At 42.4% G+C, this 27,828-nt stretch overlaps 1 protein-coding gene across 2 annotated transcripts in view; it reads left to right on the forward strand.

The window, feature by feature from the left end:
- The window catches only part of MRC2 (mannose receptor C-type 2), a 60,753-nt gene that overhangs the window by 29,081 nt on the left and 3,844 nt on the right, over positions 1-27,828 (forward strand). The window contains exons 7-28 of one of the 2 annotated variants that reach the window (XM_075277119.1): positions 780-968; positions 1,414-1,568; positions 2,537-2,644; positions 4,797-4,912; positions 5,029-5,177; positions 5,328-5,542; positions 5,963-6,105; positions 8,001-8,103; positions 9,827-9,965; positions 10,288-10,320; positions 10,452-10,615; positions 11,255-11,322; positions 11,641-11,741; positions 12,184-12,326; positions 12,794-12,908; positions 12,998-13,155; positions 14,681-14,786; positions 17,754-17,992; positions 18,939-19,107; positions 19,231-19,380; positions 20,129-20,248; positions 20,812-20,991. In XM_075277119.1, the coding sequence (XP_075133220.1) occupies positions 780-968; positions 1,414-1,568; positions 2,537-2,644; positions 4,797-4,912; positions 5,029-5,177; positions 5,328-5,542; positions 5,963-6,105; positions 8,001-8,103; positions 9,827-9,965; positions 10,288-10,320; positions 10,452-10,615; positions 11,255-11,322; positions 11,641-11,741; positions 12,184-12,326; positions 12,794-12,908; positions 12,998-13,155; positions 14,681-14,786; positions 17,754-17,992; positions 18,939-19,107; positions 19,231-19,380; positions 20,129-20,248; positions 20,812-20,991 (3,063 nt within the window). The remainder of the gene's footprint in view (positions 1-779; positions 969-1,413; positions 1,569-2,536; positions 2,645-4,796; positions 4,913-5,028; positions 5,178-5,327; positions 5,543-5,962; positions 6,106-8,000; positions 8,104-9,826; positions 9,966-10,287; positions 10,321-10,451; positions 10,616-11,254; positions 11,323-11,640; positions 11,742-12,183; positions 12,327-12,793; positions 12,909-12,997; positions 13,156-14,680; positions 14,787-17,753; positions 17,993-18,938; positions 19,108-19,230; positions 19,381-20,128; positions 20,249-20,811; positions 20,992-27,828) is intronic. The other variant, XM_075277120.1, reaches the window with a different exon arrangement.

A 27,828-nucleotide genomic window follows, 5' to 3' on the forward strand; every position in this document is an offset into this window, starting at 1 on the left:
TGGTGCCTCACAAAACAAGATAGCAATAGATACAAATAACTAATATTCTCCATTGCAAGTCATTGCACACAAAAAAAGAGTTGATGCTGCTTTGTTGAGGAAACCGTTCAATATGCTGTATCCGCTACAGTTATTTACAGATATATGTGGACACATACTGATCAGTATAAGAAGGATTGTGTAGTGCTGCAGTTATGTATAGCATTGAGGGTTTTTCTTACACCTCTGAGAGATACTGCTGTGACTTAATCCATTGAGTAAAATGAACCTCAATGCCATTGCATGCAAGGCTGCCAGGATGAAGAGTGCAAAAAAAATGTCATTTGCTTGTTGGCTGCCATGTACTTTCCAAAATCACTAAAATGGATCCACACAGTGACAACTGTATTCATTAAATAGGCTTCAAGGTATTATATTATGTACCTGACCAAAAGTCCACCCATTGTATGGCATTGCCCTTATGAGTGCAGAAGTTTCATATTATTCTGCCCTACCCAAATACTCTCCCCCATGATGTATATCATGGAGTATTTTCGCTCCATATGAATGAGGATGAAGCATCTTGCCGGTTGCTTAAGAGCGGTCAATGAATTCATCAATCGGGCTAGTGTATATAGAAGATTTATCAATCTACATAATATTTTACTTAGTTTTAAGATCTGCAGCAACAATTACAATAAATTTTTATTTCAAGTGATATAGTTTCTTTGGCCTAAAGCTGGTATTTAGAGATACCGTACTTCTCGACATTGACAAACTGTCTTCCCTTTTTGCTGCAGGGCCCGTTGAGCCAGATGTTGTAAAGTGTGAGTCTGGATGGCAGAGTTATGGCACAAACTGTTACCGTCTAACTAAGGAGAAGAAGAGCTGGCAGGAAGCAAGAAAGACATGTGTGAGGAGCGAGGGCAACCTTGTCAGCATCCACAACCTACTCGAACTGGAATTTGTCGCTAAGCAGATAAAACAAGGTGACGTACCTGGAAAATATCCTAGCTAACTTATGACTTTTCATAGTGGTGTTCTCATATATTACATTCAATTTTTAAAGGGGGTATCAATTTTGAGAGCCATTGATGTCACCCAGCAGACTGCTGAGTTTTTCCTCAGGGAAGATTCAACCAACTCTTGCAGTTGCAAGAGAAATGTATTATTAATGGCAGCCATTTGTCTATATGGCCATACGTGAAATGCAAAGAAGACTCAAATCCAGCACCGCAAGAGCCACTGTTTGTCAATAGCTATGGCTCATAATTTGATGATTCAGAATCAGGCCCTCCTCCATGACATCTATATTTCCTTATATGACAAATGGGCAGGGAACTTCCTGATTTGACAAGAAGGATACACATTGAGATTACATGAAGATGGATTAGAATTAGAACATCTGGAATAATAACATACTTTTGCTTTCAGATGTGGAAGAACTGTGGATTGGATTGAATGATATCAAGCACCAGATGAATTTTGAGTGGTCAGATGGGAGTGCCGTCACTTTTACATCATGGCACCCTTTTGAGCCCAACAACTTCCGGGATAGCATGGAGGATTGTGTGACCATTTGGGGACCGGTGAGATAGAGATTTTTATATATGGACTATGACTTCCCATGTAATGGCCAATAACATATTTTCCATAGATTTCCCAAATTTGCAGCAATTCCGTATTAATGTTAATATACTTACTGTCCAAACTAAACCAATCAATTTGAATAAAGAAAAGTTTGCAGTATTTAAAATGCTTAAGGCTGAGGCCCCATGTTGTGGAAACACAGCTTTTTTTGTTGTTGCAGATTTTGCTGCTTTTTATGACCAAAGGTAGGTTGAGCAGAGGGTATGAGTACATAGTTTACATTACTTTTCAAGCCATTCCTTTGGCTCAAAAAAACCCAGGAAAATCTGCAAGAAAAAAGCTGCTTTTTCACAATTTGGGACCGAAGCCTAAAGCTCTTTTGCCATGACAGAGGCACGTAAAGCTCCCATGCACATTTCCTTAATTTTTTACAAAGCAAGTCAAGAAAGAAGGTTTTCAAAGCTCACCCATTTTTAAATTCCAAATGTCTCTCCTGCATTGCAGTTCCTGGGAACATTCCCTGGACTCAATGGGACACAGCATAGAAACTCCAAAAAATAAAAAACTTTCCAGCATCCAAGGATGCTGGGCCAGCAATGAGTAAGGGACAATATGCCCTGAAACCCGTAATCTGTTTGTTGGACTACTGTGACTTTGTAACTTTTTTTACATGCTATGGATTAAAAGTGAATTTGTAAGTAAATATTGGATCGCTGGATGCTTGAAAGTTTTTTTTATTCTTTGCAGTTTTTAAATTTTTACAAACCCTTTAACCATATGAGCAGTTTTCTGCACAAATAATATACAACTGCTCCTCAGATACTTCAACTGTGGTGTCAACCTTACACTAACCCTTTACCAAGACGTTGTTCTTGGCCGACAAGATTCAAAGCCAAAGTCAATATAGTATTTCACTAGTTCTCTGGTAGTATGTACCGGCTGTTATTCTTCAATATTATTCTAACAGGAGGGTAAATGGAATGACAGCCCATGTAATCAGACCCTGCCATCTATCTGCAAGAAGCCTGGACAATCACAGGGGACTACTGAGGACCACCAAGGCGCTTGCCAAAAGGTACAAACAGAAGTGCTGTTATTTATTATGAGAAGGATCTAATAATCTTAAGCATCTAAAGTCCCTACATTGTTCACAAGCAGGTTACCGTTTATGAGATATGAAATGAGATCTTTTAAGTGTATGTTAGGATTTGTTCATTCATGTCAGATGAATCGCACATCCCTCAAATGACCAGAAAACATGCCAGTCTTTCTAGATGCCAGCTGCTTACCACAAATGCTTTTAGTTATATTATTATGTCTACATATGTAGTGACATTGTGAGACTCTTATTCCGAAACCCTAGACAATAATGGAGTTTTACTCTTTTGTCACGGTAATACCCCTTCAGTCTTCTGAGAAGACTTTCCTTTAGTTTTTAGAACATTGTTGTTTGGGTTCACGTACACTTATAACAGAGTTCATAAGACCTGGCACATTGTTTCAGTTCATTAGGGAAGGACACTTAACTGATGAAACCTACAACTTCATTGCTGAATTATTCTTGCACCTTGGCATTTCCAAGCTTTTATGACGGTAATTTGAGAAACTTACTTGTTGAAAGGATGGTCTCCTCCGACATTATCGCCTTGAAAAGCTCTGAGCTCAATCCATTCTATAAGACGAAAAAAGAGAATAGCACTAGTTAAAGCCAAAGTCCAGTCTAGGCGGTAGCCAGTTGCCTATGAAGTATAGCAAAGGAATTCAGATGAGCATTCCAATAAATGGATTTTATTAGCCCAAAATGCAACATTTCAGTCCAATATGGATCTTTTTCAAGCCTTTCTCAATCATGCAAGTCTTGTTGAAAAAGAAGTAACTTCTACAATAAAATTCCTACAAGCTACAGTGTACAGAGCCTTTACATCTCTGATAAATGTCTTTTGTCTAGTGCCCAGTGTACAAATAATTTTTCTTGTAAAAATTTGAACAATGTTGGAGATTTACTAAGCTAAATGCTTCAGAATTCTGTCTTAATTTTGTGCCCAAAAACTGGTGTTAACTTGGTGCACCAAGCTAGCCATACAGCATCTTACATTTTGAGAAATTGTTGCATTTTTGGACTGTGTGGTGTAAAATTACACTGTGTAAATATTAGACCAGATTAGTAAATCTACCCAAATGTGATATTTATACAGTGTATTATGAACCTTCATGTATGGTGCCGATATGGGTATACTTAGGGGCCGCTGGATGTCCATTCTGATAGGGTCCGTTAAAACCCCCCAAAAACAGTGTCCATTTTTTTTAACTGATTCATTTAATTGGATCAGTTAAAAACCAGACTCATTAACATCAGTTAGTGTTAATTTTTTATTGAAAGAAAAAAGACAGACAGTAATAATGGGCAGTATAATGGACGACCCTCCGTTACTCCGTTACCGTCCGTTAGCCATAGACATTAACTTTACAAATTAATGGATGGGTAATGTCCATCATACGTCTTTTATTATGAACAGACAGAAAAGTCCTGCACGCCGTGATATTATGTCCACTAAAATAACGGTGAAAATGGACACCACACATCCATGGGATCTTTTAACAGATTTATGATGCATCTGTTAGTGTCCATTGTTAATATTTTGTAATGGATGCTTGCAACGGACACTGGTAACAGTAGTGTGAACGCTCCCTTATATTTTTCTTTAAACATTGAATATAAACTGGAGCCATCACAGTTATGTAGGGTTTGCATCTATAATGAGTTGTAGGGCAAAAAGTGATGAAAACATAATGGGTTATAGGGCAATAAGTATTATAACAATAGTTATTTACAAAATATACATTCTATTTGTTGAGGCTGAACATTGGAGGGGATTATAAAGAGTCAACATTCACAAATTTATATACAACTGGGAACATCTATAAGGGTTGGAACACCCAAATTTTCTTTTTAATCTCCATCACTGATAATCTCCATAGTCACCTAGATAGTATAACTTTATGGCTAGATATCCTTTCCCAACTCATATAATCTCCCTTCTACAGTTCCCTAGCAACCAGTATTCAGACACCCCAGGTATCCTCTATGTTGGACATTTTAGAATTGTGTAACTTTTGTGGGTATGACAGTGTTTCATCGTTTATATTATGGAAATAGCATTTGCAGATTTTTTGGAATCGTGAGCTTTGTGATTTTATACTACGTCTTCTCTTCATTACTTCTTTAGGGCTGGAACTGGCACAGTCCATCTTGTTATTGGCTCAGCGATGAGCTATTGACATACAATGAAGCTATTAAATCTTGCTCCGACCGTGCCTCTAGACTGGTCATTATCCGGAACAGGTGGGACCAATTTCATAATGTTACGTGATGGATTTTCTAGATACATTTGGATTACCAAAAATGGCTATTTTGAGAAAGGTTTGATAACTCTTCTATCCTGCTTTCCCCTTACATAGGTTTGATCAGGCTTTTGTTAACAGTCTTCTATATGAGTCTGAAGGAAGCTATTACTGGACAGCACTACAGGATATAAATCGTACTGGGATTTTTCGCTGGTATAATGGGGAAGAAGTGACTTACACTCACTGGAACAGAAATGAACCTGGTAGGTATAAAGTTAATGAGGTATCCAACTGATACCTAAATCCATATCAGTGGAAGAAGTTAGCCCATGTAGTAATCCACCGGTGTGCCACCACTTGTTTTTATAATGCTATACAAACTTCACCTTATTAGTGTGTTCTTCCTCATACAGGATACGATAAAGGGGGATGTGTTGTGTTGGCTACTGGAAGGTCTCTTGGTTTATGGGAGGTAAAGGACTGTGATTCATTCAAATCAAAGTACATCTGTATGCAGACTCTGCTTCCAATGGTCCCTCTAGTACCTGCAGCTCGACCCACACCCAGTGTCAATGGGAGTTGTCCTGATGACTGGAGCTCTGCGCCGACACTAAAGCATTGCTATAAGGTGAGACAGGTCAAAGGCTCCACAAAATGGTGCATTACTGGAACTAGTTAAATATTTTGATTAAAATTTTGAGAACAAGTACAAACACAGACTGTCCCAAGACTCTACTGGGAGCCCTATTCTGTTAAACTTACAGTATAATGCCCATGGGGTGTATCAGAAGGTCATCTTATCTTATATTGGGCTTCAGCAGGTTGGCTGTTACTTACATAGACATAACTTTAAGCTCTTGGGCCCAAATTTGCATCCATGTCCCCCACCTACCATGTGCCATTCATAATAGTGGTGACTTTGTAGGCAGAGAGACCTATGGGCACCTGAATCTTACTGTGACTACTAACTGAGCACCCATTATAGCTACTGTAATTCACAAATAACTTGAAGTTGTAACTAATAAGAGTTTTCTCATTTTCCTACTAGGTCTTTCATTCAGAGAACTTGCAAGATAAAAAGACCTGGAGCTCAGCTCAACAATCCTGCCGAGAAATTGGAGCTCAGTTGCTTAGTATCTCCAGCGTTGAAGAGGAGCATTATGTTGCCCATTTATTAAACAAAATCTTTGGGTAGGTATTAATTTCTTAATTAATTAATTAAATTTAAAAAAAAATTGTATTCTCTGCCTTCTAAACCCTTTCCGTTGAAAGGATTATACCTAGGGTTGAGCGATTGTGTTCGGAAAAGATCGGATTCCGATCGGCAATCGAGAAAATTTCACGATCGCGATCGGAATTCCGAACATGATCTTTTTAGGTGGGATCGAGATCGGTACTATTTCCCACAATGCTTTGCTTAGCCTTCACACTGAGTATACGCTCCGCTCATTCTGAGCAGAGTGTATACTCAGTGTGAAGGCTCCGCTGTGGTTCCATAAGAATGAATGGAAGCAGCTGGCACACAGCCTTAACCCCCTGCGTGCCGGCTGCCTACATTCATTCTAATGGGAGACTAAACTAACATCACTAGTAGCTACTTACCTGCAGAGATGGCTGCTCTGGTGCCCGGTTTTCTTCTTCGCCTCGTTGCCACTCCACGCTGCTCTTCTTGCCTCGCTGCCGCCGCCTCCCAGGTTAGTGTTTAAAGAGCTAGGAAGGCGGGGCTTGTGGCTTAGGAGAGTGTGGGCGGGTACAGGGCGGGGAGACGTGACATCTCCCCTCCCAGTACCCGCCCACACTCTCCTAACCTGGGAGGCAGGGGGCAGCGAGGCGAGAAGAACAGTGTGGAGCGGCAGCGAGGCGAAGAAGCACCGGAGCAGCCATTTCTGCAGGTAAGTGGACACTAGGGGGGACTAAGTAGCCAGAGGATTTTAAAAAAATCCTCTGGCTACTTAGTGATTCACTACGCAGTGTGGATTCTAACAATTAAAGTGTTCAATTGTTAGATTCCATGCTGTATAGTGTATAGGACTGCTTTTAAAATCCGATCTCTGATTAATAAAAAAAATCCCATTGACTTGCATTGGGATCGGAATTGGGATTGAGATCGGGTTCGAATGAAAAATGATCGGAAATCGGATTTTAAAATCAATCCTGAAAAGTCAAGATCGGCTCAACCCTAATTATACCACAAAAAGTATTTATCCTCAATCACTTTAAGGTTCACCCCATTTCACACAAAAGTTTGACAAATTTGCATACTCAACTCTAGCACGTGTCTGTAGCTTGTATGCATAGAGTCATATAACTATGTCATGGGTTTGACCATTCATTTTTTTGATATAGACTAAGCTATTAATAGACATGTTCAATAGAAGAAAATAACTTTGTTGTCCCATCTGCACAGCCACTCTATATACCCGTCTTAGGGCGGGTTCACACCTGCGCCTGGTCTCCGCTTTAGCCAAACGGACACAAAGTCGGACATGCAGGACTTTGTGTCCGGTAAAAAAAAAAAACGGTTTCACTGCTGAGAGACAGAAGACGCACACAGGCATTCAAGTGAATGGGTTTGAAAACTGACCGCTGGGTTTTCATCCCCTGTCCAGTTTCTTGGGGCAGAAGACGGAAACCTGCCGGATTGGCTAAAGTGGAGACCGGGCGCAGGTGTAAACCCGCCCTTATTAGAATATGTGGAAAAAATAGAGGGGTGCTCGCTAAGAATCTCATGTAAGTCTATGTTCACACTTACACACTTCATAAAGTTGTCATTGCTGTTTGACAGCCATAATAGCATAGATTGCATGGCAATTCCCTCAGGTGGAAAATAAAGTCTTTGTTAGGATTCATTACAAAACAGATCATATTATTCATATCCTCATGTCTACGTTGAAACCAATCTATTACTACATCTCAAATGCATGGCTGTACAACTATTTATGGCAAATTTCAGCGTATTGCAAGGAGTTATCTGAATTGGTGGGGTTGTTTAGTCAGGACATTCTCTTTACTTTTACTCTTAAGATCTAGCATTGGATAGATTTTTGCTATAACTTGAAGATCTTATTTGATTCTGTTTCTCTCAGTGAATCAGATACTGAAGTCCATGAACAACATTGGTTTTGGATTGGCCTTAACCGAGGAGATCCTAGTGGTGACCAAAGCTGGGTCTGGAGTGATGGGCAAGGGGTAAGATCACTGAGATGGCAAAGACTTTATCAGGAATAGTGGGCAGATTTACTAATTCTGCCTTAGCTTTAATTTAGACTAGATTGTCATTAAGATGGGCAAAAACTGAGCACTTCTTTAGGCAATTTTGTCTAAATTACATCATCTATTGGTTGGCGTATTTTGTGCCACAATTTTGGCACACATTGTAACATCTTAAATCATGTTTCTTTTCTGCATGTTATGACCATTTTATGCTACGCCTTGCTCCTCTATTTGAGCAAGAAACAAAACTTGTCTAAAACACTTAATAAATTAAGTGAAAAGACATTAAATAGGACATTGTTCTCATTGATGTTAGCTTTTATATACCGCTAGAAAGCCAACAATGCGCTGAATTCACCGTACTGCCGCTTTCCCAGTATTTGCCCCGATGCCATTAATTTCAGCACTTTCAGAAGGGTGGGCCTTACAGCCTAGTGTCACCACTGATCTGTAAGAAGGCCCCACCCCCCACCCCACCCCCGTGACTGTACTCTAACATATTACTGTACTGACAGAGGGGAATTTCCTTATTGTGTAGTGATGAAAGTGAGCTGTAAGGAACGCTCCCTCTGACAGTGCAAGTATATGTTAGAGTACAGTCGGGAGGGGGGGGGGCATTCTTACAGATTAGTGGTAACACTAGGCTGTAAGGCCTGCCATTCTGAAGGTGGGGAGATATCGGTGCCAAATCGGTTACAAATGATTTGTGTTTATATTAAGTTTTCACTATAAGGATATTGCATGGAATGTTAAAATTGATTTGTCTGTTTAATATACTGTCTTATAACAGCACAATATATTATAGCTACAGGTCTCTACTAGTAGTAGCCACAACAGCATAAAAATGTGCCATTTGGGTGCTAGCAGTGCTGAAAGAATATAGCAGTCTTATAGCTTGAGGTCAGATCTAATCATGCGCAGAGCTAATCCCACTCCTCAGGATACTGTAAGACAGGTCGTTGTGCATGAACGTACAAACAACAGCCTGTCAATCACCGTCTTGAGGAACAGGGAAGGTGGAGGTAACACTCTGATTGGCTACTGGCTTTGTATAAGGCATCATATTAAGCACACAGATCCACTTTAAGGCTAAAGCTTCACGTAGTTATTCACAGCCAAAAAACACTGTGGAAAAGAGGATACCCTATGAACTGTGACAACCACTTAAGGCTGAGGTCCCACGTGACGCTGTGAGAAAAATTGCGGCGGTTTACAGTAACAGCAAAGTGGATGGGATTTTAGCAAATCGCATCCCCACTTTGTGGGAAAATACTCCCGTTGTGATTTCCAAAACTGTCGCAACATGTCAATGCCAACAGTTTCACTATAGGTCTAATGGAAGTGGAAAGTCCACAGAGGAAACCTCTGCAGACTTTCAGTGAAAAGCACTGCGGGAAAAATCATGATGCGTTGCCGCCACCGTTTTTCCCACAGATCTTTTTTGCCACGGGACGCTACACGGGGCCTTAGTGAGGAGATAAGACATGAACATATATTAGCATATTACATTTTTTGTTACTTTAAACCTGTCCAATCCTTTCAAGTAAGAGTATCAGTCAAGTACCAACTAGAGAGCGAATATGTTGACTGCAGGTGAATGACATAATCCTCTCTCATGAGTCCAGTCCAAACACTGGTTACTTAAGTATATGGCAAACTTTACAACAACTCCTGTCATCTAGCTTGTTTTTCTTTTTAGTATGTTTACCACAACTTTGACCGCAGTAACCAGGATAATGATGACATCAGGAGATGCGCAGTGTTAGACATTTCATCCCTGCAGTGGGTGGCTCTTGAATGTGAGTCTAAGACAGACTGGATTTGCAAGCTTCCCAAAGGTACCGTCCTTGAGTTTATTAGGAACAATGTTTTTATGTTTATCACGAAGCTATAACATTAGACATTCTTCTTTTTTAATATTAATGATATAATATTTAGCTTATAAGATGCAGAACAATTTCCCCAAAAGCCTACTGACTCTGAATACCAGTCTGGCATGCTGGGAGTTGTAACTGTGCCACAGATTGGAAGCCACTGCTTTACATCCGTTCTGCATGGTTTCTAATCACAATATGATCACTTTTCCACTATGAATTTTTGTATGTCCTTAAAACTATGATGTTCTAATCCTTCATTTCTACTGCCTGTTTCTATTTCTAGGAACAGACATTAAAGAGCCAGTCGTTCCAAAAGGTGAGCGTTCCCCCCATTCTTATCCTTTTATCATGTACACATTTTATCTCTATGCAGCGCACTGCTTTGCTTTTGTTCCTCAGTTGCTGGTATAATAGACTTATTGCTATTTTGTATCAATGTTTTCCCAGCAGGAAGCACAGAATGGGTCAAATTTGAGAATGCAGAGTATAAATTTTTCGAACATCGCTCCACATGGTTGCAGGCTCGGCGGATTTGCACGTGGTTTAAGGCTGAGTTGGTGTCTGTTCACAGTCAGGCTGAGCTGGATTTCCTAGGGCAAAATCTACAAAGGGTACGAAATGTAAAGTGACTGACTGCTGGGTTCAAATGATTTCGGCTTGTGTCTTACTACACTGATAAACCTAGAGATAGGATCAAGGCTAAGTGACTGTATTCACAATAAGGCTTTGTCGAGCATGAGATGTGGGGTGCTAGGCTTTACTGTAACGTTTTTCTTTGCTCTTTATGTCAGCCTTGTCACTGTCCCACAGGCAAAACTGGTGCTACGTGTTGCCTTTTAACAGCATGTTTTTTTTTAGATCTGTTCAGTCTGTTTTAATATAATATTACAGGGACATCAAATTCTCTGCAAAGATATAGAATCAAAATGGGAACTGTTTGCGTTCTGAAACCACCATAGGTATTAATCGTCTAAGCTCCCACCAATGGTGGCTGCAGGCAGATGATTTTTATATCTATAGGGAATTTGCACCTCCATACCCCAATATATTAATTTAATATAATATGGAAATTTATAAACAGATAAAATGTTCAAGGCAAATATTCACTTTAAATAACTGTATGGACTTCACACCTCGGGGAAGATCATCTGCTTGAGCAGCTATACGCCATGACTTATTTTTCTGCAATTTTGGTAAGATTTATTTCTGTCTGTATTCTATTTATTGACCGTCTCTCTCTTTTCTAAAAGTTCTCTCGAGGACAGGAGCAGCACTGGTGGGTCGGACTACACACTTATGAAAATGATGCAAGATTCAGGTAAATAATTGGTTCTCATTATAAAAGATTTAGAGATTTTGTTTTCTTATAGATAGATATTGAGATTTTTAGATTTTTAATTCCTTGCGGAATGTCATCATGCCGAATTTTAATTGTAAATTGATATTGTGGCAAATGATTATGGTCATCATCATAGTATGATACCCTGTAACCATGGTAACTGTGGTTTGGTTAACCATATAACCATGGATAGGGGTCTGGGTGTTGCTGCCTTCAATCAGATCGTGTAATGTCATATTACAGGTAATAAGACAGTGTTTTAAAATTTCTTTTAGAATATCATTTCTATTCTTTTAGATGGTCAGACGATTCTGTGTTAAATTTTGTAAATTGGGCTCAAGGACGTCCAGGACGCATTACAAGAGAAAAGAAATGTGTATACACAATGGTGAACCGCGGTGAGTTGGGTTGTTTGAATGAGATGGCGTAATACTATTATACTTTGTATTGAGTATTAGAATACAGTCCTTGTCAGATAGATATAGGTATAAAAAAATGTTAACATTGCTACATTGAAAGCTGGTCTATGGGAAGACAGGCAATAAAATGAGTCTTCATTCTGTAGCAGAGAGAGAACATGGATAATAGAATGGTTTCTAAAAAAAAAAATATCAATGTTGTCCTAATGTATATAGGTATAATATATATACAGAATATATATGCAGCCCATCATCTTGGTCAAATCCAACATGCATTGTAATATTTACAATAGTTACATATTATAGATCTGTTATAGTGTACATGATAATTCTAGTGTCCAAACAGAACAGATCTACCCAAGATATTGTACAGGATATGTCCAACATTATAGTGACATCCAGCCTTATGTTTCTAAAACAGAATGGGGTGACCAGAAATGCATCACTGCTCTGCCCTATATCTGTAAAAGAAGCAATGTATCAACGTCACCACCCACCCTACCTCCTCTACCATCACCCAATGTTGGAGGATGCCCTAAGGGCTGGCTGCCATTCTTAAACAAGGTGAGTTATAGAAGACGTGAAACCACATCTTTTTCTGACAACCTAGATGTCTCCTTCCAAGATGCCGGAATTTTTAGTCTAATTCTGGAAACGCTGCAGAAAAAAAAACGCTGCATTTTACAGTACCAGAAAAGTGAATGAGGTTCTGGCAAATCCCATCCACACATTGCAGAAAAAAATGCCAAGAAAAAACTCTGTTTAAAAATGCACACGGTTTTGAAAAACACAGCATGACAATTTTACCTGCGGAAATGCTCATGTTTTCCCTATAAATATAATAAGGGAAGGAAGACTGCAGAGTAAAACACAGCAAAAAATGCAACGAGAAACGCTGCAGAGAAAAAAGCAAAGTGTTTCTGCAGCATTTCTTATCTGCTTTCTGTAGCGTGGGGTCTTACCCTTACTTATCATTTAACCTCACAATACTCTATTATGTTTGACTTGGTTGTTGACCATATTCATTGCAGTGCTTTGGAGTGAGAGCAGATAGTAAGGTTGATATTAAGACATGGCAACAGGCTCGAGATTCCTGCAAAATCCTTTCAGCAGAAATTGCCACAATTGACAACTATTTGGAGCAAGGTAAATACAGTTTTGCTTATCAAGTGAAATATTGTGTGTGTTGTCCTTTAAGTATCTCTGAATTGATCATATGAAATGTCCCTCTTCAGCTTTTATTACATCAATTCTTCCAAATATTACCACTGACCTTTGGATTGGTCTTCATAATGGTCGACAGCGCTTCCAGTGGGAGGAAGGCCAAACATTGTCCTATGTAAATTGGGCTCCAGGTGCTCCTTCCAGACAGAGTGCATCCAATGGCAAAATGGTAAGCGCTCCCCTTCTTTATATTTCTATGGTATGTAGAGATTGGAGTAATACAATATTCCCATCTATGCAGTGGCGTAACTAGGAATGGCGGGGCCCCGTGGCGAACTTTTGACATGGGGCCCCCCTGACACCGAAGATCTCGACCGAGTCCCTCCTACGCATTCCTGCGCACTCTATTATGTCCCATAGTGGCCCCTGCACACAGTATTATACCCAATAGTGGCCCCTGCACACAGTATTATGTCCCATAGTGGCCCCTGCACACAGTATTATACCCAATAGTGGCCCCTGCACACAGTATTATACCCAATAGTGGCCCCTGCACACAGTATTATGTCCCATACTGGCCCCTGCACACAGTATTATGTCCCATAGTGGCCCCTGCACACAGTATTATATCCCTTAGTGGCCCCTGCACACAGTATTATGTCCCTTAGTGGCCCCTACAGGACTAAATACTGTCACCGCTGACCGCTATACCAGGACAAATTGTGGATAAAAAAAAATCTGGTCATGTGCATTACAATTTAGTAACTCCATGTGCCTCATATTAATAACAGTTAACCCTATCATGTCCCTCACATTAAGCCTTGTGTACCTCACATAAGAGTTACTGATATGTGAGAGACATGGAGGTAATAATAAAGTATCTTCATTACTATTACCCCCAAATGTCTCACATATCAGTAACTCTTATGGTGAGGCAAACAGGGGTTAATGTGAGGGAGATGATGGGGTTAACTGCTATTACTATGAGGCACATGGAGTTACTAAAACACAAGTAATCCCCCCAAATGCCTGATAGTAATAAGTAACCCCAGTACGTACCTGTGTAGCTTCAGTTTCATTTTCCTGGAGCAGCTTCTTCCTCTTCTCTTCTGTGCTGGACGGCAGGGATAAGCCCCGCCTCCTCCTCTCATTGGTGGGCAGAGGACAGCAGAGAAAGGAAGGGGGGAGAGAGGGAGATCTTCCTGAAGCGCTGACAGGAGCCAGAGCTGCAGCTCCTGTCTCAGCCGTTGCTGCAGCTTCGGGGCCCCCTGTTGGTGGAAAGTATTCCACCAACAGGGGGCCCCGATCATTATACTCGGGGGTCCGAAAAGACCTCCGAGCATAATGATAGCAGCTGTCACCGGGCCCCTAATGTCCTGGGCCCTGTGGCAGCTGCTACCGCTGCGATGGTGGTAGTTACGCCACTGCATCTATGGAAAGCCTTCTAGGTTCTTCCCTTTGTTAGAAGTAAAGGCAGGATATTCCATCACTTCTGGATCTATGTGGTTCAGACTGCTAAGATCCATGGGCTTCACTGCGCGAGGAAGAAGCTGAAGGCGCTGTAGTTCTCTCAAACAATAGGACCCCAATGATCCAAATTTGTAGCATATCTGAGAAAATTATATTATGGAATCAACCCTTTTAGTGTTCTAGGTAAAATCGGGATGAGAAATTGGCAAATATAAATCCATTTGTACCGTACATAGTGATATTACATGACTTCATGATGTGTTTGCCATTTATTTTATGTACAGATTAGCTGTGCTGCAGTATGGCATGGTTCTCCGCCTCAGTTCACTGGACGATGGGAAGACAAACTCTGCCTAGAAAAATATGGCTACATCTGCCAGATAAACAAAGGTTTGAACTAATACTTTCTATTAGAGATGAGCGAACAGTGTTCTATCGAACACATGTTCGATCGGATATCAGGGTGTTCGCCATGTTCGAATCGAATCGAACACCACGTGGTAAAGTGCGCCAAAATTCGATTCCCCTCCCACCTTCCCTGGCGCCTTTTTTGCACCAATAACAGCGCAGGGGAGGTGGGACAGGAACTACGACACCGGGGGCATTGAAAAAAATTGGAAAAAGTCATTGGCTGCCGAAATCAGGTGACCTCCATTTTAGACGAATAGTGGATTTCAAATCCGGGTCATATGAGAATGTGAACTTTGTGACTATGAGACAGGGATAGCTGTACAGGCAGGGATAGCTAGGGATAACCTTTATTTAGGGGGGAATGTTATTAAAAATAACTTTTTGGGGCTCTATCGGGTGTGTAATTGTGATTTTTGTGAGATAAACTTTTTCCCATAGGGATGCATTGGCCAGCGCTGATTGGCCGAATTCCGTACTCTGGCCAATCAGTGCTGGCCAATGCATTCTATTAGCTTGATGAAGCAGAGTGTGCACAAGGGTTCAAGCGCACCCTCGGCTCTGATGTAGCAGAGCCGAGGCTGCACAAGGGTTCAAGCGCACCCTCGGCTCTGATGTAGGAGAGCCGAGGGTGCACTTGAACCCTTGTGCACCCTCAGCTCTGCTACATCAGAGCCGAGGGTGCGCTTGAACCCTTGTGCACACTCTGCTTCATCAAGCTAATAGAATGCATTGGCCAGCGCTGATTGGCCAATGTATTCTATTAGCCTGATGAAGTAGAGCTGAATGTGTGTGCTAAGCACACACATTCAGCTCTACTTCATTGGGCTAATAGAATGCATTGGCCAGCGCTGATTGGCCAGAGTACGGAACTCGACCAATCAGCGCTGGCTCTGCTGGAGGAGGCGGAGTCTAAGATCGCTCCACACCAGTCTCCATTCAGGTCCGACCTTAGACTCCGCCTCCTCCGGCAGAGCCAGCGCTGATTGGCCGAAGGCTGGCCAATGCATTCCTATGCGAATGCAGAGACTTAGCAGTGCTGAGTCAGTTTTGCTCAACTACACATCTGATGCACACTCGGCACTGCTACATCAGATGTAGCAATCTGATGTAGCAGAGCCGAGGGTGCACTAGAACCCCTGTGCAAACTCAGTTCACGCTAATAGAATGCATTGGCCAGCGCTGATTGGCCAATGCATTCTATTAGCCCGATGAAGTAGAGCTGAATGTGTGTGCTAAGCACACACATTCAGCACTGCTTCATCACGCCAATACAATGCATTAGCCAGTGCTGATTGGCCAGAGTACGGAATTCGGCCAATCAGCGCTGGCTCTGCTGGAGGAGGCGGAGTCTAAGGTCGGACCTGAATGGAGACTGGTGTGGAGCGATCTTAGACTCCGCCTCCTCCAGCAGAGCCAGCGCTGATTGGTCGAGTTCCGTACTCTGGCCAATCAGCGCTGGCCAATGCATTCTATTAGCCCGATGAAGTAGAGCTGAATGTGTGTGCTTAGCACACACATTCAGCTCTACTTCATCAGGCTAATAGAATACATTGGCCAATCAGCGCTGGCCAATGCATTCTATTAGCTTGATGAAGCAGAGTGTGCACAAGGGTTCAAGCGCACCCTCGGCTCTGATGTAGCAGAGCCGAGGCTGCACAAGGGTTCAAGTGCACCCTCGGCTCTCCTACATCAGAGCCGAGGGTGCGCTTGAACCCTTGTGCAGCCTCGGCTCTGCTACATCAGAGCCGAGGGTGCGCTTGAACCCTTGTGCACACTCTGCTTCATCAAGCTAATAGAATGCATTGGCCAGCACTGATTGGCCAGAGTACGGAATTCGGCCAATCAGCGCTGGCCAATGCATTCTATTAGCCCGATGAAGTAGAGCTGAATGTGTGTGCTAAGCACACACATTCAGCACTGCTTCATCACGCCAATACAATGCATTAGCCAGTGCTGATTGGCCAGAGTACGGAATTCGGCCAATCAGCGCTGGCTCTGCTGGAGGAGGCGGAGTCTAAGATCGCTCCACACCAGTCTCCATTCAGGTCCGACCTTAGACTCCGCCTCCTCCAGCAGAGCCAGCGCTGATTGGCCGAATTCCGTACTCTGGCCAATCAGCACTGGCTAATGCATTGTATTGGCTTGATGAAGCAGTGCTGAATGTGTGTGCTTAGCACACACATTCAGCTCTACTTCATCGGGCTAATAGAATGCATTGGCCAATCAGCGCTGGCCAATGCATTCTATTAGCGTGAACTGAGTTTGCACAGGGGTTCTAGTGCACCCTCGGCTCTGCTACATCAGATTGCTACATCTGATGTAGCAGTGCCGAGTGTGCATCAGATGTGTAGTTGAGCAAAACTGACTCAGCACTGCTAAGTCTGCATTCGCATAGGAATGCATTGGCCAGCCTTCGGCCAATCAGCGCTGGCTCTGCCGGAGGAGGCGGAGTCTAAGGTCGGACCTGAATGGAGACTGGTGTGGAGCTATCTTAGACTCCGCCTCCTCCAGCAGAGCCAGCGCTGATTGGTCGAGTTCCGTACTCTGGCCAATCAGCACTGGCCAATGCATTTCTATGGGGAAAAGTTAGCTTGCGAAAATCGCAAACTGACAGGGATTTCCATGAAATAAAGTGACTTTTATGCCCCCAGACATGCTTCCCCTGCTGTCCCAGTGTCATTCCAGGGTGTTGGTATCATTTCCTGGGGTGTCATAGTGGACTTGGTGACCCTCCAGACACGAATTTGGGTTTCCCCCTTAACGAGTTTATGTTCCCCATAGACTATAATGGGGTTCGAAACCCATTCGAACACTCGAACAGTGAGCGGCTGTTCGAATCGAATTTCGAACCTCGAACATTTTAGTGTTCGCTCATCTCTACTTTCTATGAATGAACTGAAGAGCATTGGGTTTATCCTGTAAATAAATGTATCCCTCTTTTTGCAGTGGCCGCCCTGAGTCCTCCTACTGAGCCCTTCCCATTTCCATCTGGCTCCACTCTGCACTACAGGAACAACTCTTACCTGATTTTGCAAAAACCAATGACTTGGTCAGATGCCCGACTCCTGTGTGAAAGTCGTAATGCCACCCTTGCCAGTATTGTTAATCCATACCAACAGGCTTATTTGACACTGGCAGCCACTGGACAGAAAACTCCTCTATGGATAGGGCTTTCAAATGAAGATGTAAATAACAACATTTCATAAGTTTATGATGATTTTCTGTGTTCATGGACTAAATCCATATATTGACTTATTTTACTAAATGTACTAAATGTCAATGTGTTTTCTGATCATCCAGTTGCAGTTCCACTTCCAATTTTCGTTACACATGCATGCGTCTTATTCGCTGCACATGTTAAACAATACAACAAAAGGTCATGCCCTAATGTCCATTTATTACCTTCATGGTGTGGTTCAGTCCTAAAATTTGACGGTGTTTAATTCTCAGTGTATTTTGATAGGCATCAATATATCAGTCTCCAGAGCATGAAGTTTCCTGCATAGACAGAGTTAAATAAAACAATTCTAGTTGCTTGTAGCTGACACTACAGAGAACATACCAGGTTGCTGCATACGGTTTTATTATTGTGTTCAAAATAGAACACTGTATATTGGGGGAATTCATTGTTCCCTCTATGCTAGTTTTTTGTCATTAAAGAATGATATTATGGCGCATATTTGGCATAAGGCCCTTTCTTGCACCAAATGTACACCTCTAGTCTCTAACAGCACCTTGCCCGCCACTTTCTGCGCCTCGATCGGGCTGATTTATTAAAGCTCGTGTCAATTTCCTGGATTAAGTTAAGATCTAAATTCACACTAGTTCCTACCTGGTGTAGGTTTCCATTCTGGCCCCTGGACCTCCAGCAAATTTATGATGAAGCCGCAGCCTCTTCATAAATTTCTCAGCCCCTGCTCTAGTTTATTAAGTCTTAATAAATTTGCCCCATTGTATATTTGTAATCTGCCCCTACTGGAGGCTGCAGGCAGACAGAATATTATTTAGTTGTGTTGGTTGTTTGTAGACAAATTGTGTCTCTGCGTCAGACATACAGAACTCCAACCACTTTTTAGGACATAGTATATATTTACCAACCCATGGTAATAAGTCTCTCTATGATTATTATAGGGTAGTCGAACATACTCTTGGCTTACAAATGATGGTGTATCCTACACAAACTGGAGAGATGGAGAACCTCAGTACATAAGTAGCTGTGTGTATATGGATGAGCAGGGAACATGGAGTCCAGCAAGCTGTGATCACAAATTGCCAGGAGCTATCTGTAGCTTTAATACTCGTGAGTTGTTTTTTTTCTATTATGTCTGCTTACTTTGTACTCTAATAGTGTTTTGCGACTGTCTTTCTGTCTCAATTTTTAACAAGTGTCACCTGACCTTACATTCTCTAATTTTTTGGACAGCATCATCCAAACCTCACAAGTGGAGCTTAAATAGCACTTGCCCTAACTCCGTAGTTAACTCTGATTGGATCCCGTTCCGTGACTATTGCTATTCCTTCCACATGGAGGTTAGTGTGGGCCAAAAGGATGCAGCGAAGAGGTGTGAGAAAGGTAAGTAGTCATTTGTACTTTCGGGTCTCTAAAATATATGAAAGAAATGATTTAGGTATGTACATGCGAACATGTGATTTGTCTGTGTGCTAGCCTATACCTTTCCATTTTGTGGCCGAGGCTCTGTGATGTAAATCAAGGGCTCTGTGGAGGCATAGGTGTCACACAGATATCATCCATGTGCCGTCTGTGTCATTTTACCATAGACCTGGCACATGCACAGTTTTTGTTATTATGGCTGTATACAGATCTGTTAATGAATAATGTAATATATAGCAATTCTGGTTAAATACTTAGATATCCTATTAGATTATATAAGCATATATCGTCCCTTTGGTTGTGGGCTAAAAAGCTATAGGCATGCAATGTGCCTTTGTGTCGTACCCCATATGGCACCTCGTCTTGGACATGTTCTCCCCTAGAAGCTCGCTGTATAAAACTGTACAGAATCCAGTAAATATAGCGCTGCCTCTCTGTTGTTCTGGTCTGTCAAAGGACTAGAACAATGGAGAACCGGATCACTAAAGTAGTGACTATATACAGAGCCCCCATTGACTGTATTGGGGTCCGTCGGCTCTCTGTTGTTTTAAAACTGAAACTGGCAGAGGAAAAATTCCTCTGTGCAGGACTTTTCACTCTGATTTTTGGCAAACACTGTGACAGAGTCCAACGGAGACTCCAGCGCAATTGCGAGCTTACTTTAGAATGCTGCAGTAAATTGATCTACGGAATTTCTGTTTGTTCGCAGTTGGTGGTGAGGTACTGACCATTGTCGATGAGACTGAAAACTTATTTGTATGGGAGCACCTGCAGACATATGAGAGCCAGTCCAAGGGAGCATGGCTTGGCATGTCCTTCAGCATCAAAGGTTTGGATCTTTAAAGTATTGTATTCTGTGAATTAAAGGAAGAATATATAGCCGTAGAAGCAGGTGGTGTTTATGCTTAGACAGCTACACAATGACGGAAGCTTTTCTTGCAAAGTGTCTTACATCAAAATCATATGATTTCCTAGGCAGCCAGAATAAAAGCTTGCTCCACTACTGGTAGAAGAGGTGGTCAGCTGCATAATTGTAGATGCCCTTTAAGATGACATTGTTGCAGAACTTTCTGCAGATGCAGTAAAGAATAGCACTGTTAGGGCAACTAAATCATATGTATGGGGGCCTCTGATTCCCCCAATAGATGGTTTTGTAGGAAAAAAAAGTATTCTTTCTCAACAAAGACAATTACTTTTCCGGAGCTGTCTGGATGCAGTTCACTTGGCCAGATCAAGCTTACATGTATAAGGGGGTATCGGGACTAATAGTTTTGAGACAAATAATTGGCTGACAGTTAATAAAGGTGCATGGGCTTCTTTAGTTCTGTGATCCAAAGCTAAGTTTACTAAGTTGAACATGTGGGCGTGGGCCTGTGTCATGCTTTATTGCAGAAGCGTCCCTTGTATGGAACGACAACACTCCAGTAAATTACTCCAACTGGGGGCAACAAGACTCAGGGCCCAGTTTATTGAGTCCAAACTCTTGCTACTGGATTGAAGGCAGTAATGGAGTGTGGAGTCTGGGCTCTTGCACAAATATCACCAAAGGGGTCATTTGCAAGTTATCTAGAGGTAAGCTAAATGATACTTAAGGTTGGTTTGATTTTTGTGTTCACCTAATTGGGCCATTTCCAGAGTTACTCAGCTGGTCATTACTGAAAATAACAGGGTGATAAAAGCGATTATTTATGGAATAGAAAAACAGCACATTGAGGGTTCTCTGGCTGGGCACTTGCTTCATTGAACATCTGTCGTCAGCTTAACTATATATTGCTTACAATTTCTAAGTATAAAATATTTGGGTAACACTATTCTATAAAGCCAGGATACATAATCTGGTTGGGTTAAAAGAGGTTATCTCAATTAGTTTAATAGAGAAGCTACCATTTTTCAGTACCATCATCTATTAAGCTAAACCTATAAAAAGATGCTTTCTCTTTCTCCCTCTCCTTCTCCATCAGTCCGCTTTATCATACCAGCACTGTGTAATGCCTCATTTACCCTATGGTGGCACATATTACAGACTACAGAGGGTATGAACACAGATCACTGGAAAACAGATTATTGATGCATTAACCAATAATGAAAGCCGAAAGTATAGATACAAATTTATATGTATTGATGTTTATTCCTACTTGGTCAGTGTAATGGAAAAAAAAAAATTAAATGCTTCACTAATTAGAGCCCTGCCATACCTGGTGCAAATGTTGTTATGTTGAAGCTTCATATACGTATTTTGTCAAAACTCTAAAATATTGATGTTGTAGGAGTACATGCTGTTACTATTAACACTACTATTGTTGTAGATAAGAGACTGCTAGTATACAGAATGAAGCAATAAATCAATTAACTAGCCTGCAGGATAATCCTACTCCACCCCTACCTTTTCCATAGATCTCTATGTGTGAGGCTGAACATGGAGTCCAATACAATGTAAACAAGCAGTGAGATTGAAGATAAGGAACAGGAGAGCTGATTAATAAGTGGTGAAGGAAACAGATCTCCTTAACCACTTCTGGACCACTCATTTGGGTTTTTACTTCCCAAGAATGGTTGTCTTATTCTGCAAGGACCTACCAGTACTTCCAAACAGTTTTCAGCAGCTGCACGAAATTGTGCAGCTTGTGGAATGGCGAGCCCGCTGTAACTATAGCTGGAGCTCCCATAGAGAAGGCAGGGAAGATTTATTACCATCCCTGCCTTCCAATCGCTGTCTACATCACTATGGGCACCACCATGATGCGGCTCCCCTTTGACCCGGCGGTCACAAGATCCACCAGGATCAGAACCTTTTACAGCTGCTGGGTCCTACAGGATCCAGATCAACTCTATAATAATGTGCAGGAGGCTGTATTCCTCCTGCAACTGGGGCTTAATGTACCAGCCCTAGTTACTGGGAAAATCAGTCTCTAATACAAAAAAAAGTGATCAGATGTCTATTATGTCTATTATGACCTTATGGGGACACAATGTAAAAAAATAAAATAAAATAATAGAAAAGTTAAAAATAGGGGGGCGGAGCCTGACCGTCACTGCGCATGGAGTGCTAGACCTGCAGCTCCTCCGTGCCAAGCGCCAGAAACGAGTCACTTACCTCTCCAGCAGCCACGAAAATGGGCAAAAACGGCAGAGATAGAAGTAGTGATCCTCCGGGTACCCCAATATCGAAACACACCTCCGGAGAAGTCCACAAATTCTTCAGGAAAAAGAACACACAGTCCCCACAACAGGCGCGCAAGATGGCGCCCGGAGGTACGGATGCGCGGGAGGGAGGGATGGATTCAGGTGGAGAAAGTACAGCCAGTCTAGACAAACAGGACTTTTCCGCTAACTTAATCACAAAAACCTATCTGAAGAAGGTTTTAGCACAAGCAATGGCCCCAGTTTTGGCTGAGATCGCCGACATGAGAGCGGATCTCAATAATATTAATAGGAGAACTGAAACTCTAGAGGAAGGATGCAGCGCCATTACTTCTCATGCCGCAGCTTCTGCACAACATCTCACACTCCACCACAGGCACCTCAACAGAGCTTATGACATGATTGAGGACCTTGAGAACCGCAATAGAAGACGCAATGTGCGCATAAAAGGACTCCCAGAGTCATATACCCCTGAATCTCTGAGGGAGGTTGTCGTGGCGATGTTCGCCTCCTTGCTGGGCCCAGAGAGAGCAGCCACCGTTCAGATAGAACGTGTTCATAGGGCGGTCAGGCCAAAACCTAAAGAAGGCGAACCACCACGAGATATAATTTGTGGGCTACTGTCCTCTGTGGACACCTCTGCTATTTTGTTGGCAGCAAGAGAACAAAGACCTTTGCAGTACGAACAGTATGATTACCAGCTATATCAAGATGTAGCACCCTCTACCCTGTCAAAGAGACGTATGCTACGCCCGCTGCTAGAAGCCCTTAAAGAAAAAGGCTTGCCATATGCATGGCTGTTCCCTTTCGGCTTATCCGTACTTAAGCAAGGCCGTCGGATTACAATACGCACTCCCGAGGATCTGGCTTCGGCGTGGCCCTTACTTGATATCCCGCCCATACCGATCCCCTCATGGTTGGCAATACCCGAAGATATTTCGGCACTACCACCTTTGCCACAACCGGAGATCTTCCAGCATATGGAGACATCCAGATCCCCGAAATCGAGGAAACTTACAGGCAAACGCCGTGATCAGGACCTACCCTAGCCATCTTTCTGACCAAGTCCCTGGGAGCTCTTACTTTGGTAAGACTGAATATATATGCCCAAGCACTCTCACACTAAGGACAATGTTATTCTGAGACTTAAACTTCACTCATGGACTTTACCTAATTAGCCCTTGCCTCCACTACAATCTGGAGCCCCCTCCCCCGCCCATCTCTCTTGTCCCGTGTCCCTTATCCCTATCCCCGCCTGACTTGAACCATGTCCCTATCACCACCACTCCATATCATTACCTGTTGTTCCTCAGACACAGAAGTTACTCAGAACTGCATTGTCTCATCTTGCAAGACCCCAGTTGCTGTGGACTCAGACATCCCCTGCAATATCTCAAGTTATTTGGTATTTGCCTTACAGTTTTTGGTTTATTAATGGTTTAACGTTTATCTTTCCATTACTGTTCATATATGCTTTGAAATTATTTCTACACGTATTATGAACCCTTTTTTGGTATAGATGGTCCGGGCTGGCGAACACTGCCTGACGCAGACTATCTCCCTTTGTTTCTATTTTTTATTTTCTTTCATTGTACCCTAGGGGGGCGCTTCTCCCCGGGTCCCCCAGACTTTGTCTCTGCGGGCCCCGGGGCCTCAGGGTGCTGCTGTTCCCTGGACCCTCCCAGAGAGGGGATATATACTGTATTTACTTGCATTTATGTGGCATATGCCTTTTCTCTTTCTTTGAGTCACTCCCGCTTTCTTCCCCTCCCTTTCCAAACATACCAATGGAGACGGGAGGTTACCACCTTATGTGCACTTCCATGTCCCACCCATTTGGTAATCTACTGTTCTTTTTACAATCCCTTAGTTTAAATTGCCAATAACACTCTATAAATGCATTAAGGTTTTTGCATATTGTCTTATATTGTTTATTATGTTATTGTATGAACCTGTCATGGCACTCCCCTATATATACCTCCCCTATACATATTAATACGCTTATCCCTCTACACTTATTATAAGGGCTGTAGTCCTTACCTTCACTCATTACGCAAGTACCTCACTCACCCATTCATCCACATATCCAATGTACCCGTACTCCCCCCCTCTCCACCTTTTCATTCTCTCAACAGTCTCCCAAACATGCCCAATATTGCTTCGCTTCCATACAAGCAGAAATACATCCCCTTCCACCACCCCCCACCCTCCCCCTCTCACATGCTCTCATCCACTCTGTCACACAGAATTCTACCACGTTTAATGCACATGGCATGAACTCCCCCAATAAACGCTCACAAATCTTTACAGTACTGCGAAAATTGAAATCACAAATAGTTTTTTTACAAGAAACCCACTTCAAAAAAGATCACATTCCACGTCTCCCCACCAATGCCTACACAAAGAACTTTCACTCCACGAACCCAGTGAAACCCACGGCCGGTGTCTCTATTCTGATACACCACTCGGTCCCTTTCGAATGTACACAAACATATGAAGATGTAGAGGGCAGATTCCTCATCCTGAAAGGCACAATAGCCTCCCACAAATACACATTAGCTAATGTATACGCACCAAACCATGGACAGGTTCCATGGCTACTGAACATGTTACATACATTAGAACTATACGCGGAGGGTCAAATAATACTGGCAGGTGATTTCAATGTAGCTCTCAACCCATCCTTAGATACATCTTCTGGCACCTCTGCAGTCTCTCAAAAAGCTCTAGGTAGGCTGATGCAAGCCCTACATGACTTAAGACTGATAGACCTTTGGCGTTCTCTTCACCCTTCCGTAAAGGATTTTTCCTTCTTCTCCAACCCCCAACAATCCTATCAAAGACTTGACTACATCTTTTTATCCTCTTCCCTTCTCCCCTTTACACCTAAGGCACGCATAGAAAATATAACTGCCTCAGACCATGCCCCAGTCTGGGCGTCTACTACCTTGAGCCAACTACCTAAAAAAGACTGGTGCTGGAAATTGAATGAAGCACTCCTGGACAATCCAGAAACAGTTGCGAAAATTAAGGAACATATTCATACCTATTTTGCTCTAAACACTAATGCGGACACATGCCCCACTATCACATGGGAAGCCCACAAGTCAGTTATTAGAGGGCTACTTATTTCACTAGCATCCAAAATCAAGAAAGATTCCCAAGCAGCTCTAGACAAAGTTATCTCAGATATAGCAGCTATTGAGAGACTGCGGAAGTCTAGTCAACAAAGGCCATTTAGAGACAACCTCTCACAGTTACGGGAGCAACTAAGGGACATGATCAACTCTCGCACTGCCAAACAGTACTTACACTACCAACATAGGATCTATGCTCATGGGGACAAAGGGGGTAAGCTCATGACCTCAATGCTTCGGAAGAGGAAGACAAAATGCTTCATCAATTCAGTCAAAGATAAACACGGAGTATCACACACCCTGACACCTGACATAGCAAAAGCCTTCTTGTCTTTCTACTCTGATCTCTATAACCTTGATACAAATAGCGCACCCACTGAAACGAACTCAAGTTCTGACAGAATCGAGGAATTTCTCTCCTCTCTTCATTTGCCATCTCTTTCAGAAGAAGATACATCCACTCTTACCGACCCAATCTCCATAACTGAACTCAGAGACACGCTACACAGTTTCCCGACAGGCAAAAGTCCAGGCCCAGACGGATTTTCACTCCAATATTACAAAACTTTTCAAAACGAACTTCTGCCACACCTTTCACTTTCTCTGAACTCCCTTCTTTCAGGCGCCAAGCTCCCAAGACAGGCGCAAGAAGCGCATATTACTCTCCTACATAAAGAGGGGAAAGATGCCACCCTTTGTGGGAGTTATCGTCCCATATCGCTACTCAACCAGGATGTCAAAATCTGGGCTAAAATCTTATCTCACCGCATCAAACACCTTATTCCTAAACTCCTAAACCAGGAACAGTCTGGATTTGTAATGGGGAGGGAAGGTAAAGACAATTCCCATCGTTTACTGCATGCTATTACCTTTGCTCGCAAGTCTAACTCCAAACTAGCCCTCTTGGGTCTAGATGCTGAAAAAGCATTTGACCGTGTCAACTGGAAGTACATGGAAGCGGTTCTTCAGAAATTTAAATTTCCACCCCAATTCATTACAGCCATTTTCACATTGTATGAACAACCACATGCCCGAATCAAAATAAATGACACACTAACCACCTACTTTAACATCAAGAACGGAACGAGACAGGGATGCCCACTCTCTCCCTCACTGTTTATCCTCTCCCTCGAACCCCTCTTACAAGCGGTACGAGACCACCCGGACATACATGGTCTAAAGATTGGTAACCACACGCTTCATTTGGCGGCGTTTGCAGACGACATATTATTTCTAATCTCTAACCCTGATAAGGGTTTCCCACTCATCCTTGACCTACTACACAAATATGGAGAAATTTCGGGTTATAAAATAAATGTAGAAAAGTCGGAAGTGCTTAACATAAATATACCAAGAAATCAAGCCCAACATATAAAGTCACTGTGTCCGTTTACATGGGCCACCAAATCAATAAAATACCTCGGAATTCGTATACCTTCTGACCCCGCCCTCTTATATGCAGAAAACTTTCAGACACTTCTATCAGACATACGCTCCAAATTAGCTTCCTACAACTCGCTACCTTTTTCCTGGTTTGGCAGGCGTAATCTTCTACAAGTCTATGCCTTCCCTACCATTCTCTATCGATTGCATATGATACCCATTCACCTCCCTTCCGGATTCTTTAAAACACTTAAAAGCATCTTTTCAAATTTTTTATGGAAGGGTAAACATCCACGTTTGCCTATCAAACTCTTAATGAAAAAGAAACTAGAAGGAGGCATTGGGCTACCTGACGTAGCAGACTACTACAAGGCAATACAACTTAAAAGATGGATTGAATTGTCCACCCCTAACCCCTCCATCCTATTTGATATTTCACTGACTACTTTTGGCCCTGCTTCTCTAGCGGATATGTGGCTCTATGGAAAACAAGGCCATAGATCTAGACAAATTGATCAGCTGTTGTTAGGTGCATGTGAAACATGGAGAGACCTAGGTGATTCTCTGGCACCTCTACACTCCCCCATGATGCCGCTAGGACTCCTCCCTCACTGGTCGGGTGCTACTAAATCAACCTACGACACACTCTGGACCCACTTAAGCAAACACACCTTCCTTGATGTCATGGACTCTTCACACAAAATAGACACTGAGAAACTGCTACAAATGACAGAACCGACACACCCCA

This window comes from Leptodactylus fuscus, chromosome 6 (genome assembly GCF_031893055.1).
Source record: "Leptodactylus fuscus isolate aLepFus1 chromosome 6, aLepFus1.hap2, whole genome shotgun sequence".
Lineage (NCBI taxonomy): Eukaryota > Metazoa > Chordata > Amphibia > Anura > Leptodactylidae > Leptodactylus > Leptodactylus fuscus.